Source organism: Sitophilus oryzae, unplaced genomic scaffold (assembly GCF_002938485.1).
Source record: "Sitophilus oryzae breed Bouriz unplaced genomic scaffold, Soryzae_2.0 scaffold_1396_pilon_pilon, whole genome shotgun sequence".
Taxonomy (NCBI): Eukaryota; Metazoa; Arthropoda; class Insecta; order Coleoptera; family Curculionidae; genus Sitophilus; species Sitophilus oryzae.
The window spans coordinates 358,091-374,756 of NW_022146055.1; the positions used below are offsets into that span (position 1 = coordinate 358,091).

At 31.8% G+C, this 16,666-nt stretch overlaps 1 protein-coding gene across 1 annotated transcript in view; it reads left to right on the forward strand.

Annotated features, from left to right (window-relative positions):
* LOC115875801 (Down syndrome cell adhesion molecule-like protein 1 homolog) overlaps nucleotides 1–16,666 on the forward strand; it is a 266,822-nt gene that overhangs the window by 161,027 nt on the left and 89,129 nt on the right. Inside the window, exon 4 of the mRNA XM_030891311.1 lies at nucleotides 945–1,072. Within this exon, the coding sequence (XP_030747171.1) occupies nucleotides 945–1,072 (128 nt within the window). The remainder of the gene's footprint in view (nucleotides 1–944; nucleotides 1,073–16,666) is intronic.

A 16,666-nucleotide genomic window follows, 5' to 3' on the forward strand; every position in this document is an offset into this window, starting at 1 on the left:
TACTATTACATAACTTGATGGTGTCTGATTCACATATTATATTTAAATACTATCCATGTATTCATTCATGGTTAGGTTTGGCGTTTGTGGCGTTTCTGTTGGACGTCTTAATTGAAACATTTAAATTTGATCTGAAATTTTGTGGATTTTATTGTCTTTACTGAGGAAATTGTTTCAGAATTTAAATTACCAGTGCGATTTATCGAAAAATACTGTAATATACTGGTTGTGTAACGTGCGGTAGATCTTGGGCTAAAATCTAGGAAAATAATAGGAGCAACTTTTCACTTGTAAGTGACTATATAATATACATACACGTGTAGTAAACCGATCATTTATGAAATTCACTTAGAATTAACTAATTATACATTTTTTCTTGCATTTTCACTGTTCAATTCACTGTTCACAATTCAATTTACTATTTGTCAAAAATAATTTTGATACGCCAATTTGACTTACGTGCTTCACTAGCGTATCTGATGTTTGTGTTATTAAATAATTATTATATCTTATCTATTTTTTTTAAATATATACTTTTATAATAATTTTAATAACTATAAACATTTATTGACAACGTAAAATAAAACAACAAATTATTGAGGCTGCATTTTTATGTTTGTTAAGGTTTCAAGAAAATTAGAACGACACTGATAAACTGAAATTTAAGCCGGCTATTTTAGGTCCCCATCGCGCTTGACAAAATTTTTTAGGTATTCTTAATCTTTTTATTCAAAGAGGCTTAAATCGAATTCTCACGACTCGTGTACTTGACAAATATTTGTAATTGGTATATAGGGTATACACGGTGCGTCGGGTATCTATACAGAATTTCTAAGTTATTTATTATAGGAGCTAAGCCGCACTCCCGCCAGACCCTGTAGGCCCCAATAAAACATACTTGCCAAATAGATACAGAAGCTAAATATTATTTTTGATCGTTCTAGAACCAATTACGATGCTTTTGGGTGGTCCCGAAATGTACATCAACCAAGGCAGCACTATGAACCTCACCTGCGTGGTAAGGCACAGTCCTGAACCTCCACCCTCTATTTATTGGACTCATGACCAACAAGTAAGTGTGTTTTTAGTATTTTTCCTTAAATTTATTTAATTTAAAAATATTTGAAAATAAGCAATTACCAGTAAAAGTTTTTTTTCTAATTTAAAGATTAAAATTTATTTGACCCGAACAGTTAAAGATGACGGAATAAATGAACAACTAGAAAGTAAATGAATAGCCGCTAGAACGCAAGAAGAATTCTGAAAACTGAAATATATACCGGGTGTTTTTTAAAGGTGGCTCAACCCTATAACTTTTTTATTTTTTCAGATAAAAAAAACATGTCTACTTTAAAAGCACTAATTTTTAATCAAGGAGCCTCGGAAAATATATTTGATAGTCTAATGTTTTTCGTAACATATCCTGGCCGATTAAAAGCTGCAACATAACCTAGTTTTTTTTTAAACGAAACGAGGATCATTAGCATATTTGGAAAAAGCATTTTAGAACGAATAATATGGTACCACGCACTTGGTATTTCGAGTCAAATTATCGTTATGAACGGAGCCAATGCACTATAGATTGAAATTTAAATACCATTTTTTTAAACGAAAATGTCAAAAGTTGGTATTTGATATGTCATTTTATTCAGAATGTCATTTTCTATAAAATAAAGTAAAAAAATACATATACATATACCCATTTAAAAATCAAAAGTAGTAGACAATTCCGCTGAAACAGGAAGTGACCGTAAATAATTAAATACAATACAAGTCAATCCTAATTGATATCATATACTAAATCACCACAATACACCAAAACGCTTTTACTTTTTCACTGGTTGTGCGTTTTGCTATAACCATGTTAACATCATCAGCAGATGATTAAACACTTTTTAAAAACTGTTTTAAGTGAATTTTCCCCCTCTGTGAAATAAATAAGGAAAAACTTTAGCACAGAATATTACAACAGAAAAACAAATTATAACATTAGTTAAATAATGAAGAAACATCTCTTTATCTTTAATAACACTCTTTGTCACAATCACCAAAATTACAAACTAAAATAACTTAGTGCTCGGTCTCAAAGCTATTACTTAACACCTATCATGTCCGTTCGTTATCTGATTTCTCTCTTGTATAGGGTGGCCAACTAAGAATGGACGCCGGCTGTATCTGAGAAACTACTTATCGTATAAATTTGGGAAAAACATTCTAATAAGTAAATCGACCAAGAAAAATCGCTGGAAATTATTATCAAGTTCGAAAAATGTCCGCTGTTTCTCTGATAGCCAATCAGAAAACAGGGTTTTTCTCAAAAATATGCAGGCGAACAGGTATTTTAAATATTGCTATAGTAATAATCGAAAGATTTATATTTTTTTTTATATACAGTATTTTGCTCTGTCTCATAGAATAAAGTGGTGGGGGAAGTTTAAACTTGCTTTTATTAAAATAAGGATAACTCTGGTTTAGGTTACCCGATTTAAACAAACTAGGGCTCGTTTCAAAGCGCTTTTCTTCATTAATGATCTCCAGTATAAATTATGTTTCCATAATTTTTTTCGTGGTAGCTAGAGGGCGCTGTTTGACATCATATAATATTGCGCATTTGCATAAAAAATTTAAATAGGAGGCTATATTTCACTTTGCACAGTTAAATAGAGCTCAAAATTTCCAAAATATCAGCGCAAATCGCAAATTTGTTTCTTCTCTCTAACCGGAGATATTAAGAAAACAAATCATGTTAGGCTGCCGCTTAGGATTATATGGTCTAAAAATTATAGCAAACAAAAAGTACGTAGTTTGCCAATAATATAAAAATCCATAATCATTTATGTATACAGTCTTTTAAAACTAATTTTTTTGGATTTAAACAAATATGTTTCCGCGGGTCAATATTTCCACCAATTTGTTCATTTTTGAAAATCAATAATTTAAATATATTTGTCTCTAATTCTAGAATTTGTAAAAATTATAAAATATCGCTTGTTATTGAAAATCTTTAATAAACAATCCTAAAAAATCATGTGAACAAGTTAAACGTGCTTGTAAAGTTAATCTAAGCACGCTATGTAAATATAATCAAACTCACTAACCCATAGTATTGCGTGTTGTCACATAAACGTTTGTTCCAGTAGATGAAATAGAAAATTATCGTTCAATCTGGTGATTCATGTAATATTCACGTAATTTAAAATAGTACGAGAATGTTAATTCTATACGCGTCACACAGAGGGTGCGTTACAGTATATTTTGTTTGTAACATTTGGACTGTTTAATGATGCTCTTTCATTAATTTATAACTCTAATTGTTTAGCAGGAAATTATTTTTAATTAATCGAAATAAATTAAAATGTAATTTTGTACACTGTAAAAAATACTAAATAAAGTTTAGGATATCATTACTATAAATCCGGTGAGTTTTTAGGAGGCCTGTTATTATGATTCTAAATAATTTTTAAGCTGTTAACGTCGAAATTAAATGTGGAAGTTACTTCGAAAATTTTGGGTGTTTGGTATCTACATTAAATTATACTAGCAGAAAAAATAAATAAAGGTGTGAATAAAAATACGATGTTTTCTTTCGGAAACGGTAAGTAGCTAAACGACCAGTGAAGCCTCTACGGATAGAGCTAGTGGAGCTCCATATTCGCCCCATTTAAACTGTATTTCGAAAATGCACAGTTTCCGAGATATCTAGTTAGAAATATTTCGATTGTCGATTTTCTGGATATACCCCTTGAAAATAATTGAATTTTGTATTTATTAACTTTTTCCATTTTTCTCACCTGGTACGGTTAAAAGACGTTAATGTAAGAATTATAAATGCAATTTGACCCCGTTTTTAAGTTATGTTGTATTTAAAAAAAAACGAAAATTAAAAAATCGCTTTTATTTTTTTCTTACCCTGTATGTACTTACGCGCCTATAGTAAGCCTGTTATTTTTGTCGGTCTTTTTGGAGACCCAGTTCGAGACGCGACCCTAGATCATACCTATATACTTACGTGGATAAGTAAATCACTATGGAAACTGTCGCAAACATATCAACGACTTATATTTATCTTCTTTTTTTGTTGTACACGCCGTGCTTCTACTCTATCTATCCTTCTCGAGAACCTATCGTCAACGCGCTAAAATTGAACATTAATTTTAAAAATTTAATTTGTAAAATGCATATAATTGAACAATAAATTAAATGTTTACTGGCACAATAAAAATTAATTATAAAAAAAAATACATTTAGCCACTCCGAACGAATATCAATATTCTTAGGAAATCTAACAAGAAAGTATGCATGTGGTTTAATATAAATAAAAGAACAACTGAATACTTTACTTGCCTATGAAAAGATAATTTGGGGACTTTAGAACTACTAAAAATTCCACACACCAAACTCTTTCCAGTCATTTTTACGAGTATTATATTTAGAAAGTCAAAAAAAAAAAAAAAATAGAAATACAGGGTGTCCCAGTATTTCTATTTATTTTTTAACTGGAAGTATTTTAACTGGTAGTATAGTTCAACCCCAGAAACACGCCTATGAAGTTTTTTTCGCGAAAAAAAAAATTGAAAATTCGGAATTTTTTGAAAAATTTTTTGGGAATTTTTTTAGTTTTTATTTAAAAAACATAATTTCTTGATAATATAGCAACATAGGTAGTAGATTAAATTGCAAGAAAGAAAATCCAGAAAAGATCCAGTGGTTGTCATGATTTTTTGAAAAAATTATTTTTTTTTAATTTTCAAAGTAAAATAACTTCGTTATTTTAGAGACTTATTTAAAAAACGATAAAGAGAGAAAATATGTTTCTTTTATCGAGATCTACCGACCCTTAAAATACTTGCACTTATTTTTGACACCCTGTATAATTGCACAAACTTAAAATTAACTTCTCATTGAAGACACTGCATCCTTGGCTATATAAAAGCGGTGGATAAAAGAGTAATAAATACAATTTTTAAAATAAAAAATGCAAGAAACAGGCGTTGTTAACACACAATGGAAATAAGATGATTATGACAATATAATGACAATGAAGAGTTGGTTTCCATAACAATGTATAATTTGTACTTTATAAACCGTATAAATTTGTGATTATTTTGGAAATACGTGCAACTTCTAATGCGCATGCGCAATGTAAGGTCCTCGAGATAGACAAACCTATTGAACGTTTCATAAGAGCAATAAAAAATGTTGGAGACATATTTTTTAATGCTAAACTTATGGCGTTGATTTAGCCCCGTAAGTATATATTCTAGGAACGCGACTATAAATAGGGGCATAAAAAAATTAACTAATCAATCTGCATCGATCCACGTACAAAAATCTTTTAAATCGGAATAAGTAAAAAAAGCTCGATTTTGGCAGGGAAATTTTTTGGAAATGTTATTTTTTTAACTTTTTTTTGAATATCTACGAAACCCTTCAATTCATTTTGGGGTGTTTGGTATCTACATTAAATTATACTAGCAGAAAAAATAAATAAAGGTGTGAATAAAAATACGATGTTTTCTTTCGGAAACGGTAAGTAGCTAAACGACCAGTGAAGCCTCTACGGATAGAGCTAGTGGAGCTCCATATTCGCCCCATTTAAACTGTATTTCGAAAATGCACAGTTTCCGAGATATCTAGTTAGAAATATTTCGATTGTCGATTGTCGATTTTCTGGATATACCCCTTGAATAATTGAATTTTGTATTTATTAACTTTTTCCATTTTTCTCACCTGGTACGGTTAGTTAATTCAAAAAAATTAACTAATCAATCTGCATCGATTCACGTACAAAAATCTTTTAAATGGGAATAAGTAAAAAAAGCTCGATTTTGGCAGGAAAATTTTTTGGAAATGTTATTTTTTTAACTTTTTTTTGAATATCTACGAAACCCTTCAATTCTAAGAAACCATTTATGCACTGTCGGATAGACGACTGATGACGTCTTCCAATGGCTTATTTTTCATTTCTAGATTTTTATAAGGACTCGTAAAAAACGATTTATAGTTGAAATTTTGCCAATATCGAAAAACGCAAATATGTCGGAAACGGTAAGTAGCTAAACGACCAGTGAAGCCTCTATGGATAGAGCTAGTGGAGCTCTATAATCACTCCGTTAAAAAAAAATTCCTTTGCAAATTTCCAAAAATTTTCACAGTCAAAATCGAGCTTTTTTCACTTATTCCAATTTTCAAGATTTTTGGGCGTGGATCGATACAGATCGATTAGCTAAATTTTTTAGTATCCACAGTTTGTTGTAGCACATACAGGGCGAAAAAAAAAATAAAAACCGATTTTTTCATTTTCGGCATTTTTTTTAAATACAACATAACCTAAAAAGGGGTTAAAGGGGTTCAAATTGCATTTAGAGTTCCTAGATTAACGTCTTCTAACAATACCAGGTGAGAAAAATGGAAAAAGTTAATAAATAAAAAAATCTTAAATTTTTTTTTCAAGGGGTATATCCAGAAAATCGACAATCGAACGGTGCATTTTCGAAGCATAGTTTAAATTACCGAATATAGAGCTCCACTAGCTCTATCCGTAGAGGCTTCTCTGGTCATTTAGCTACTTACCGTTTCCGACAGTAAACATTTTATTTTTATTTACACTTTTATTTTTTTTTCTGCTAGTAAAATTGTGACAAAATTTTCAAGATTCGTCCGTTATCATGCCTTTATATAATTATAATTAAGATAATTTATTGAGCGGTAGGCAAAACTTGGATTAATGAGAACACCGTCTTTTCAGAGCGTATAAATATAATTTATAGTTTTTATATAAAAAACAAAATATAATCAGCTAAAAACAGAAATGAAGGCGTCGCACTTTATGGTAAGGGTTCTTTCTAAATTCAGTTAATATAAAACTCTATTGCCACTTACCTATTATTACGTCAACATCCGTCAGCATTACATCAACAACAAGAACCGGCCGAAGATCTCATTGATCCCCTTGTAGATCCACCGGTTCGGTCTTGAACTCATTCTTTGGATTAAACCACTCGACCGGTTATCACAGTGTTCTTTTAAATAGCTTAATATTTTAGTGAAAAGGCGAGATAAAGCAATAAAACGCCGATTTTTGCACAACACCTAACTATATTTTTTAATTTAAAGAAATAAATAAATAAAAATAAAGAAAAAAAGATTTAACAGCAAAACATTTACAATTAATGAAATATAAAGAAAAAGAAAGAAATTTAATCAAAAATAATTAATGAATGAAATTAGAACTTATAGATGATAGTTAGTTATTAAGTTAAAAATACAAAATATTCTTCTTATTAGTCTAATAAAAAATTATCTAAAATTAATATACAATTCAAATCTCTCTTAGAATTATCGTTGCCAGAGAATTAATATGTTAAAAAAAATATTAACTGGCTAATAAATTTGAATTAGAATTCAATAAAAAGAACAATTGCAAAATAATCACTTATGTGATGACATCAAAATTTTACTAAAGCCTTTGGAATAGAAAGTCTTAAATCATTAATAAAGAAAAATTATTTAAGACAATCTAAAACAACAATTGAAAATCTTTAAGCATGACAATTTTAGAATTTCCTAACTTGAGAATTGAATATCATTTGAGAAAATCTTTAGATAGAGACCTTACTAAAACAATTAAAAAGACCACTGGACACTATAAGATCTACACGGAGTAAATTCGACCGTCTAATTTAAAAGTCAGTACCGAACTGGTAGATCTACAAGGCGATCAATGAAGTCTTCGACAGGTTCTGACGGATGTTGATATAATAAGGTAAGTGGCAATAGAGTTTTATATTAACTGAATTTAGAAAGAACCCTTACCATAAAAGTGCGATGCCTTAATTTCTATTTTTAGCTATATTTTGTATTTATATAAAAACTATAAATTATATTTACGCTCTGAAAAGACAGTGTTCTCATCATAAAATCCAAGTTTTGCCTACTGCTCAATAAATTATCTTAATTATAATTATATAAAGGCCACACTACCATGATAACGAACAAACCTTGAAAATTTTGTTACATAAGAATTGGTGGCAGCGGTGGGATTTTAAACCTAACAGAAAGATATTTAGTTTTTCCCAGAGAACCGGGTCCTTCTCTAATCTAAACAGTTTTTACGATCTTCTCAAAAAATACCAAATTAAGGGCGGAAACACATGAAAAACTTTTAACAAACTAGGTTTGTTGTCTGCTCTAAAATATTCCATTTACATAATTTAATGTAGCGACGACCAAACGCCAAAATTTTCGAAGCGGCTTTCACGCTTAATTTCAACGTTGAAAACCTTAAAAAAATATTTAGAATCATAAAAAATAGACCCCCTTCTAAAAACACACGAATTTTAATAGCTCGACCGGACTATAGGATAAGCCACAGAATTATGAAAGCAGACTATGTACATGCATATTAATTAATATTAAAAGCTTCATTTCAGCTCAGGAACCAGTTAAACTAAAAAGGCCTGGCAAGAAAAGAACGCTTTATATTTCACTGTCACCAAATGTGGACAAAGTTGACCAGTATATTTCTCACATTTCTCTTGGCACTCTTTCAAAATGTCAACTCTATATATTTTTATTTAATTCTGAAACAGGCACTCCGTTATAATATGTTCTGCTTCTATATTTTCTTATACGTCGAGCGACATAATTCACAGCCAGAGGATATATCTATATATATACATTTAGCTGTCAGTGACAAGTAGACGAAAATTTATTGAATATAGGGTTGTGCTTCTTGTACGTCGCTTGGCTTTGTTTGTTTTCCATTTCGGGAGTCTATAAAGGATGCGGTGTTTGAGGTGTTCCTGTATAAAATGAATCTATGTGAAGATAAATTTGCGTTGGATTATGTGTGTAAATCGCAGGTGAAAAATGGTGTTACATCGAGGTGAAAAGACGAGCTTGCAAAGTAAAATCAATATGAAGCAAAACGAGGCCATTCGGTTTCTAGGAAAACTAAAATAAAGAGCCGGATCCTAATAAAGTTTGGTTCTAGTTACTTAATTAATATAGTAAAGTTGTAGTGTTGACTCTGTGCGGATTTTACGGACAATATACGAAGTTGTTAATTGATTCAGTTAGCAGAATCACGCGAAACCTCTAAAGACCAACTCAGGTATTTATGCCGTCTTTCAGCGGCGCAGCATGGCGTCAATACAAGGGGATGTAATAAGTAACAGCAATTAACATTTTACCAACACAATAAAGTTTTTTTTTTATTAAAGCCATTAGTTTTGAAGTTACAAAAATAGTAAAAGGTTATTAAATAATCAAGCCAATAAAAAAACTATGTGCGCATATTTGAAGTGAAACTTCTTAACAGCTATTAAATTGAAGGATTTAAAGGATGTATATTTTTTATAAAGGCTTTTCTTTGGCCTTTGGCCTTGAACTTCAAAATAATTAGAGTTAATATAAAACCGTATACTATACTAGCTTTATAATTTTATGTTTTTTAATGTTTATTAAAAAACCATAATTCTATGACTTGGCCGGATGGTCCTGGCAGCTGTGGCCATTAAATCAAAATATTACTACATCTATATCTCTGACTACTACTAACCAACTTACATACATCTGCTGGATCTGCGTCTATGAAAGGAATGCGGACAAAAAACATTTAAATAAACAGCAATATATTTTATACGTCGATTTGACGAGTGCGTCACCGCAAATCGCTCCGCCCATTCATTTTATTGGCTACTGGCAAATTTGTTGAATTTTTATTGATGGGACGCGTCGTCTGTTTTTTTACGAAAAACATCGAGAGAATATCGTTTCCCCTCTTACGGATACCCCGTAGCTACAGAACGGACAGACGTACTGTACACTGTTTTGTGTGGTTTGTGGTCTGTTTTTGTTTGTTATTCATTATTTATAATTATTATTTACAGTAATTTTATTAAATTATACGAATATTTTCGTTGATTATTGATTTAAAATAAATATGACAGTGTCCTCCAATGAAAATACGAGTAACTAACAAATAATCTAGATGCTTTACCTAGACCGTTAATTGAAGGCGCGGACGTGGCTCGGTGTCTACTTTACGGAACGTGCCCGGCTCGGGTACGGCCCGGTGTACCATGAATCAGCCTTTATTCAGTTCAAAGTTGTTTTTGGAGAAAACAGACTCAAATTCTATTAATGAAAATATGCATGAAAATTTACTTCCTGGCACACAACTAGAAGATATTAGTACAGTATCAAGGTTGGTACAGTATGAAGTTCCGAAGTCGGTTCCGTGTGGATAGAAAGTCTAATTTATTTAAACACAATTTATTTTACACAAAGTAACAAAACAATAACGATAAAACTACTTAAATAACTATTTACTATTTATCTAGAATGAATTTATTTTGAATTTAGCGCGGTAACTGTACGCGTCGACCGATTGTTTTTGTCCCTTCTGTGCACGGGCCTCGGGTTATATGTATACCCACAGCTAAACAGTTCTCGAATAGTCCATTAGATCATTAGGTGCATAGAGAAGGTTTAGAATGTTCTCGTATGTACGCCGCCATTCTAGTGGAACTCGATGTTCTCATATGGGGACGGGACATATTAGTCAGGTTAGGCCGAGTTCACACGGGTCCGTAACAATAGTGATTTTCATAGCCGCGTATGACACAGATCGTTACCCAGTGTTGCCACAAGCTTATTTTCCATCGGGGTAGATTATCATGAAATAGCGGGGTAAAATTGTTTTATAAAGGGGTAGATCTACCCTGAATAGTAGTTCAGTAATATTATGGCTCAAATTGCGATATATCCGACAAAATTCATAAAGATTTCAAAATTGGTGGAAATAATCAGGACATCATATGTATTAATAAACTGAAAAGTTCCCACCCCTAAATAGTGTGCGTCATCCCCCAGGGCATCGTTTCTACCCCCATTTTGAGTTTTTTTAGATAATCTCAGCAACGGTGCAATTTTCGACAAAAATACCTATATAGAAAATTGTTCTTCATAAAATTCTCTACCAAAAAGATAATTACACTTTTTTTTAAAGTTAATAATAAAGTGGCAAATAGGGTGCAAATATAAGGGTTGGTTATGATTAGCACTATCTGCAGTTCAATCTAATTTAAAGTTTAATGTTTAACGCTAACAAAAAGCAGTAACCACTAAATTATACTTAGAATTTTAATATACGTTCTTCTCTCACACTCCTCTACCCCTATAAAAAAGGTGATTTGTACTTATTTCCACATCACAGAGGTAAAGTATTTGATGCGTTTTTTTTAAAGTAGGCCTAATCCACTAATTATCAAATGGTAAAGATGGGATTTTATTTAAAAGTTTAAAAGTGCGTCGTGCAAATCGTGTAAAGCCGATATCTAGTTTGAGCAATATAATGAAAATTAATGGCAATGATATTCAAGTTGACTCAACATTACTATTTCAAAGAATTATTTGCACCGTTCATTCTAGTCTGGAGTTAAAAAAGTGCTTTAGTTTCGAATTAGCTTCAGTACTTCTTTCTCTTTTCGATGCGAAAGGCCTAATGAGGAAAACTAATAAAGCATCTTGATACCAGATTGTCAATAAAGTTCCAGAACGAGACCATATTTTTGAAAACAGCGAGTATGTCATTGACGGAGGATATTTGCTTCGCCGCGTAATATGACCAAAAAAAGGGACATTTAACATTGTTTACAACGCTTACGTTAGTTACATTAAAAAACATTATGGGAATAGAGTAACTGTCTTGTTCGATGGTTATATGGAAAATGCAAACAGCACGAAGGGCCTAGAACGACAGAGGCGGCTACTTCAAAGAAGCTGTCCTCAAATTATGTTTGACGAGAATACTGTTGTCTCTGAAACTCAGCAGAACTTCCTAAGTAATTTGTTTAACAAAGAACGTTTAATCACAGAACTAGTAAACAAATTTAGGAAAGAAGGTATAGAAGTATTAGAAGTATTTGTTGCTGCGGATGACGCCGATTTATTAATAATTCAAGAATGACAAACAAAGAGCCAGCCCCCGCATCTGTGTTAACGCTTATTTCATGTTCATGCAAATTAGGGTGCGAATACAGATGTAGCTGCAGAAGAGCAGGCTTGCGTTGCTCTACAATGTGTTATCATTGCCATGGACAGTCATGCTTAAATGTTGAACCTGTGGAAGATGGCGAAGATTACTAGTTAACATTTGATAATTAGTGGATTAGGCCACTAGGGGATACCACTTTAAAAAAAACGCATCAATACTTTACCTCTAGGGTGAAAATAAGTACAAATCACCCTTTTTATAGGGGTAGAGGAGTGTGAGAGAAATTTTAAGTAAAGTAGTATAAAAATATAAAGTATAATTTAGTGGTTACTGCTTTTTGTTAGCATTAAACATTAAACTTTAAATTAGATTGAACTGCAGATAGTGCTAGTCATAACCAACCCTTATATTTGCCTCCTATTTGCCACTTTATTATTAACTTTAGAAAAAAAGTGTAATTACCTTTGTGATAGAGAGTTTTATGAAGAACAATTTTCTATATAGGTTTTTGTCGAGAATTACACCATTGCCGAGATTATCTAAAAAATCAAAATGGGGGTAGAAACGATGTCCTGGGGGATGACGCACACTATTTAGGGGTGGGAACTTTTCGGTTTAGTAATCCTCATGCTATCCCCAACATACCTACCAATTTTCAAAACTTTCTGAATTTTGTCGGGTTTAAATCGTAATATTACTGGATTATAGGTTGGCTCTGGTATAATAACATTGCCGTTACCACTTTTCCTCTCGCTAGCTCGTACGTCACTGCCGTCACGGCTTCGAGTAACTTCGAATAAGCTTCCTTACGAGAAAAGAAGTTTCACTTCAAGAAAGAACTAAATTTAGGTAAAAAAAAACAAAGCTGTGACTGTATCTGATAGATAAAATAGTAGACTAGGCCAACAAAAAAGTTTATTGAGTGCCTTACGACCACATAACCAGTATTGACCGCATAACCAGAAAATGACGAATATACGATTTTTATTTAGTATTAATATTCAAACTATGCTTTGGAGGTCTTCCTTCAATAGTTTTTAATTTTGCTGAATACACCATAGAACTGAAGGATGATGCAAATTTTTTTCTATTTTACAGCCGTACTCAGAATCGGTCATCGCGACGCACCTCGGTATTTTTTATTTTCTACCGCTAACGAGATGTGTTTAAAAAACCGCGTCACCCACCGACTAAAACAACGAACGGGAGCCGTAATCGCGGCCGGAATGTTCGCTGATCCCGGCTCGCGTTCGGCGGCGTTCAAGATGTAACGAGGACAGTCGCATCATCGCGCTGTCGAGATATTTTTATTTTTAGCGTTTAGTTAGGTTAGGTTAGGTTAGGTTAGGTTATTATCTATGAAGCTCGATCAATACACACATTAAATAATTGAAATTGAATGATAATTTTAATTTATTACACGAGATCTCAGTGACTTTAAATAAAATCATATTATAATATTTTGAAGGGATGCGACGCATCACCCGCATTAATGAAAGCTTCACCGCTGACGTTTTTGGTTTTGGATTTAAATAAAAAAAAAACAAAATTTTACTACCAGACGTCAGTTTTTAATAAGGATTAAATAACGAGTTTTCGAACGTTGCAAAGCAAAAAAATAAAAAAAAGGTTTAATTTACGTCGATTTTTCAAGTACAAAGTTGAGAATTTAATCAAATAACTTTTTTTACATTCCATCGAAGTTGCTAAAAAGTTGCGTTTGCGAGATTTTTTCTCATTGGAAAATATTTTATCTGATGAGCTCTTTTACCATTTTCAAATTACGAAAGATTATTGGAACATTTTTTATATCCTATATTAATTAAGTTTTGTAAAGTTGTTTGATGAAACGAAACAAAAATACGAATATTAAAAAAAGCACTTTTTCAAATTGGGGCTACTTTTGTTAAAAACTTCCATCAGAAACAAAAATTTAACGATCTATTAACGAAGTCTAACATTTTATCAAGAGGAATCTTTTATATGAAAGTCTCTAACAAACAGAGGGATTGAAGCAATCCTGCAGTAAAAAAAATGAGCAGAACGTATACAGGACAAAGATATAAAATATAAAGTCCTACTAAGTCGAAGCACTGGCAAAACTTTGAATTCTCTTTGTTATCTTCAGGGTGTTTCTGTCCCGTTCTATAGTTCTGTATCTCTTTTGTTTCTTGTCTTTCAGTTAAATGCCTGCTCTTTTTATTGTGAGCTTTTCAGTCGGGAGTTGACTAGATAAGGTTGGTGAAATGAAAAAAAAAGTGCACTCAGGTTCGAATTGTTTAGTTGATTTATTACAAGCTTAGGTACATTATTTGACTGACGTAAGAATCGGTCAGTAAATAAGATCTCATCAAAAACATAGAATGTAAAAAAATGCCAAGTCTTGCAACACAATTATTCCTCCGCTATAAAAAATTGTGAGATCTCATGTAAAACCAAGTAAGTTTATTTTATTTAGTCTCTCTTTAAGCACCTATTCAACAATTTTGATATAAATTGTTAGTATCAATATTAGTCATCTTTATTTCTATAATAATCATAATGACTTGGCAATTGCATGCACGGCACAATAATTATAGAAAAGAATAATCTACTATTTCGATTACTAAGTAAATCTAATAAACGGTGCACTTAAGAATAAAGTTTTTTAATTACTACAGAATATCATATGGTGCAATTGCCAAGTCATTATTGTCAGGGCTTAAATATAGGCCAACTTGGGTTTATATCAAATTGGGAAAAATCATGTAAAATATAATTCCAGTAAACTAGTTTAATGTAGATCCAAGGGAATCGTTCACGTATGCGTTGACCTAGACATATTCTAATAGTAAACATTATTAATTAAAACAATTAAAGTCAGGTCAGTGTAGCGTGATGTTCCAAGGCAAGCTCGTACTAAACATCGGTGATGGGAATATACAAAGAAAATTTTTTTTGACGCACTCGCCGATGATTGGGACGAACGGAAAAATATAAAAGGGTATGCTGAAGACAGTCAGGGGGTGAGTCGCATTATGAGTTCAAGATCAGGTTAGGAGTTGGGTAGTCCGTTGATCAGTCAGTGAGTCCGTTGATCAGTTAGTTAGTCCGTCGATTTTAGTCGAGGTTAGTCAGTCGGTTGGTTGCGAGAGAATCAGTAGAAGACAGCGAAGACGTCGAAGATGTTTCTGTAAGTACTTCTTTTATATCCCTAAGTCTTGGCATTTCCCAAATTTATTATCTACACTTATTCGTTATGTATGTAGTTGTATATTTAATAAATGCATATTTTTTCTATGGTTGTTTGATTAAAAGAGAGAACCTGGTACAGCGATCCTAGCAAACAACCCCCAGCTAGGTCGCGACATTATAATTATTATAGAAATAAAGATCTATATTAATATACTAATATTGATACTAACAATTTATATCAAAATTGTTGAATAGGTGCTTAAAGAGAGACTAAATAAAATATATAAACTTTTATGAGAACGCGCTCTACTTACGAGTACACTGATTTATATATTTTTATTTTCAGAACCTTTGATATAGGAATAAAAATAAAAATCTATATTTAAAGAAAAATATTTCGTGGCAACAAATTTATACTAATGTATAAAGTCCTTAAGTGATTGACATACTGATTAATCACGATCCTGCTCAAACCACTTAACGTAAGAAGCTCAGTTTTGGCAGACAGGTTGATTCTAGGGTGTAGAGGTTCGATAAGAAGGGATTTTTGGAAATTCCAGTTCCAAGAGGGTTAAAACACCTCTCAAATATTACAATATTTTTTATTTAAAAAACGGCCAAGTTTCCGAAAAACCGCTTAAACACGTATATTTTATTTTGATTTTTAAATATTTTAAGATATTTTAAAAATGTATACAGGGTTTTTGAAAATTCTGGTCATTGATTAATCACGATCCTGCTTAAAGCGCTTGACGTAAAAAGTTGATTTTTGGAAAACAGATTGACTTTAGGGTGTAGAGGTTCGATAAGAAGGGATTTTTCGAAACTCGAATTCTAAGGGGGTGAAACTATCCCTCAAATATTAAAATATTTTTTATTTAAAATCCGGTGAGTTTTTCGGAAAAACTCTTAAACACGTATATTTTATTTTGTTGTTTTACATATTTTAAGATATTTTATAAATTTATACAGGGTGTTTCATTAAATATGACCATTGAGTAATCACGATTCTGCTTAAACTGCTTGACGTTTAAAGCTGATTTTTGGCAAAAGGATTGACTGTGGGGTGTAGAGGTTCGATAAGGAGGGGTTTCTCGAATCTCAAATTCCAACAGGGTGAAAACGCCCCTCAAATATTACAATATTTGTTATTTAAAAAACGGTTAGTCTTTCGGGAAAACGCTTGGACAAGCATAATTTATTTGTTTTTTTTACATATTTTGAAATTTTTTAAAAAATCATAAGGATGTTCCAAAAAGTTGGGTAATTACTTAAGCACGATTCTGCTTAAACTGCTTGACATAAAAAGCTTATTTTTGGCAAACGGATTTTTCGAAAGTCAAATTCCAACGAGATGAAACTACCCCTCAAATATTACCAAGTTATATAATAATATCGCCATATTGTTTTTTCTCATGCTGACATAAATGTGAGAACATTTTATCCAGTTTGTATGTTAATGGAAATTTTTGCTTTGCTTTATCATCATCA